This window comes from Lactuca sativa, chromosome 7 (assembly GCF_002870075.4).
Source record: "Lactuca sativa cultivar Salinas chromosome 7, Lsat_Salinas_v11, whole genome shotgun sequence".
Classification (NCBI taxonomy): Eukaryota; Viridiplantae; Streptophyta; class Magnoliopsida; order Asterales; family Asteraceae; genus Lactuca; species Lactuca sativa.
Window position 1 is genome coordinate 48,573,798 of NC_056629.2, and position 3,801 is coordinate 48,577,598.

At 32.9% G+C, this 3,801-nt stretch overlaps 1 protein-coding gene across 1 annotated transcript; it reads right to left on the reverse strand.

Annotated features, from left to right (window-relative positions):
- Positions 1-1,386: 1,386 nt before the first annotated feature.
- Positions 1,387-1,843, reverse strand: LOC111890440 (histone H4). Its single transcript, XM_023886562.3, has one exon. The coding sequence runs from the start codon at positions 1,801-1,803 to the stop codon at positions 1,492-1,494; it is 312 nt and encodes a 103-aa protein (XP_023742330.1). The 5' UTR covers positions 1,804-1,843; the 3' UTR covers positions 1,387-1,491.
- Positions 1,844-3,801: the final 1,958 nt, after the last annotated feature.

Here is a 3,801-nt window from a genome sequence, read left to right on the forward strand (position 1 = left end):
AGTGTGGTCTTTACATCGTTTTAAGTGGAACTGAGTGAGAATTAAGTACAAATAAAACAATTGCAAGAAACAAACCCCTTCAAGTAGCTCTCTGCATCCGAATTATAATGGAATTGGTCCTATTTCAAAGACCATTTATAGATTTTATCCTTGTGCAACTCCAATTAGCTCCTGTTTTCTTCACATTTTCAATCCTCGGGAATTGAGTGTTGAAATAATTCAGAGCTGAGGGGTTTTCTGCACAAGTTTTAATTAGTATTAGTTATTTTTTCTCATTGAATAAATCAAAGACTGCGTGTGAAGATGATTCCCTAGTCTTTAGCATGTAGCTAGGTTGTTCCTAATTTTATGTTAAGTCTTAGGAGGGTGTTTGGCTTGTCTTTTTTAGAAGCAAAAGTTCTTTTTGGAAAAATTATAAAAAGTCAGGATTTCCTAACTTTTCCAAGAAGTCAGCTTTCTTTCTAGCTAAAATCCAAAGTAGCTTTTAAAATGTTTCTACCAAACATCTTTTACCTTTTATCTTTTCCAAAAATGATTTTTGTCTCTCAAAAAGACAAGTCAAACACCCCTTAGAGGGTGTTTGACTTAGCTTTTGAAAGCTAAAAAGTTCTTTTTGTAAAAGATGAAAAAGTCAGGATTTCCTGACTTTTCAAAAAAATGACATTTACTCTATTGAAAAAGTTAGAAAAGTCAGCATTACCAAACATCTTTTTGACTTTTAGAAAAAGATAAAAGTTAAAAGTCACTCTAAAAAGTTATCCCAAACACACTCTTAGTTTAAATTGGAAGGCAAGTGTAGGTTGTAATGTGCATCCGAGTTTATTGTTTTAGTTCAGTGAATAAAAGAGCACTTTGACTCAAATTATCCCATGTGCCTTTACCTGTCTTCTGTGTTTTTCCTGTTCACTAGCTTTAATTAAAACTGTTTATTCCAGTTTTACCCTTGTCATTTGTCAATTTTTGTCCCTGTGCAGATTGCTTTCCTGTATTCTGTTTCTTATCTTGGTAAAAAGCCTTTTGTTACCCCTGCAAAGGACCAACATTGAGTGGCAAACAATTGTTGATGATTGGACGGATTGGGATGCATGGATAGATAATCTTCTTGGTGTTTCAACTGCTAAAAGCTGGGAATGGTGGTGGGAAAAAAGGAACAAGAACATCTTTGTTCTTCAGGGGTAAGGAGCATTGTTATAAAGATTGTGTTGGCGCATGTTGTTTTTATTTATCAGTTTGGACTTGTTTATCACCTCAACATTAACAAGAGCAAAAAAAAGTCTGCATTTTTAGTGTTCATGTACTTGCATTTAACGTTCGCACTAAATCATTGTGACAATTTACGTCTTATTGCAAGTTTATGGAATATCATGGCTTGTGATCTTTGGGAGATTTCTTGTGATAAAGGTGATTTTAAGCTGATATACCATACATTTCAATAAAAAACGAAGCAAATCGAAAATCTAAAGAACCTAACAATAAATATCCTAAGTTAACTTAACCACCGAATCCGTACAGTGTACGACCCTGACGCTTCAATGCATAGACAACGTCCATCGCAGTAACAGTTTTCCGGCGAGCGTGCTCGGTGTAAGTAACAGCATCACGAATAACGTTCTCGAGGAAGATCTTCAACACACCACGTGTCTCCTCGTAGATAAGACCGCTTATACGCTTAACACCGCCACGCCTCGCAAGACGGCGAATCGCCGGCTTTGTGATACCCTGGATGTTGTCACGGAGAACTTTCCGGTGACGTTTTGCTCCTCCCTTTCCCAATCCTTTGCCTCCTTTTCCTCTTCCAGACATTTTGTTTGTGTTTATGTTTTCTGTGTATGCTAATACGAGTACTCATTGTAATACTGGTGTTAGGGTTTTATATGAACGATGGAGATGGAATTTTGTGCTTAGGACAGGTGTGATATTCACCATGGGATTGTTGGACTTCCAACCGTACGATGGTGATCCGCGTGATGATTAAAATCGTCGTTTGGTTGGTTGATTTGTGGAGGCATGGATTGGAGCCCAAATCTGATTTTTGGCTGAATGCTTTGAGTTGTGATTTGTGTTTAGTGTCTTGCATATATATTTTTTATGTCGAATAAAATGAATCTATAAAATCATATGCGAACAATTTTTTTTATAAAAAATTGTTTTGAATACTAAAACTTATTATTTTCAACCCCAATTGAAAAATAAGGTTGTAAATTTTCAGCTCTTGAAATGTAAAAGAAAAATATATTTATCAAAATAATTATATATAAAGGTATATGACCACTCCACATATGAAAACTATTTCCCCATCAATTTTATCACTTGTGAGTTTGTAGTATATTCGGGAGTAGGCAATTTATTTATCGTGAAAAAAAAAATCATATTTAAGAAAAATTTAGCACGATATAGTTTTTATGAGTGTATTCATAAGATGCTTATATTTAGTAAATGATAATGTGGTATGGTTTATATTACACGAATCGTATATCACTATATTATTTGTTGGTGATCAATTTTATCTCTTAAGTAAATTTTTTATGTAATTCTTTTACTGCAGTATAGTTCTTATGAAAAAACATTTATTTTAGAAAAAAATGTTAGAAAAATGTAGTGTGTGTATATGAACTTAGTTGTGTAGAAAGTTATAATTTTTTTAGAAGAGCAAAATTTATATAACTAAACAAAAGCCAACGGGAAGTTGAGTACAAAAGAAGAAGTTGGAAAAACATAGATTATAAAGATGGAAACTATCTGACACAAATGGGTGTAGTCACATTTCATCATTTATTTTTTCTATGATTTTTTACTCACTAAAAATCATGAAATGTTCATCTTTCATTTTCCTTTATTAAATATTTTTTTGAAAGTACTTATATATATATATATATATATATATATATATATATATATATATATATATATATATATATATATATATATATATATATATATATATTAAAAGTTAAAAACACTAGAGAAAATACAAAAAATAGAGTTGGTCAATCACATTAGGAGAGAAAGGGTGGGGCACTCTCACCTTCGCCCTTTTCACGTACCGGTGTGGTGCTCTTAGGTGCGGTTTCTATTTTCACTCACCTTTCCCGCTCCACTTCTTCCAACCTAAGGGCAAATAAGTCAAAACGCAAAACTCAAAAGAGAAGGTTAACCACTTAAACTACCAACTTGAACATTTCCAAAATAAGAGAATTCCAATAAACAAAACCATACACCATAAAGGAATCATATAGGATCAATACACAATAAGGATTCAACCCAACACAAAGGGCAAAATAGTTAAAATATGAAACAAATAAGGAAACACAGGATCGATACACAATAAGGATTCAACCCAACACAAAGGGCAAAATAGTTAAAATATGAAACAAATAAGGAAACACCGACAAAGCACCATGGAAGAGAATGGTAATGTGAAAGTAGTGTTCTACTAACAAATAACCTTTAAACTTCATTGCACCATGCCTCCAATGGAGCAATACCCCAAGGGTAAAATAAATGAACAAAATGTTACTCAAGCAAGCAAATAAAAAACAAGAAAAACTACACAATAATTTGCATGGTTTGGGTCAACGTGACCTATTTCCAAGGGTACAAACCAAACCTTCCAAACTAACCTATAAAAAATCATTGATCCACTACTTCTAATTCATCCTTCTATCATTCAATCCTTCAACAAACGTGAAGTCAAAATGAACATGAATGGCTAAGAATTTTGTGATCATCCTTATTGTGACTTAGGCTAAAAGGTTTCGTTGTTTGTTTTTCTTTTTTGTAATACAAAAATTATATGTTACT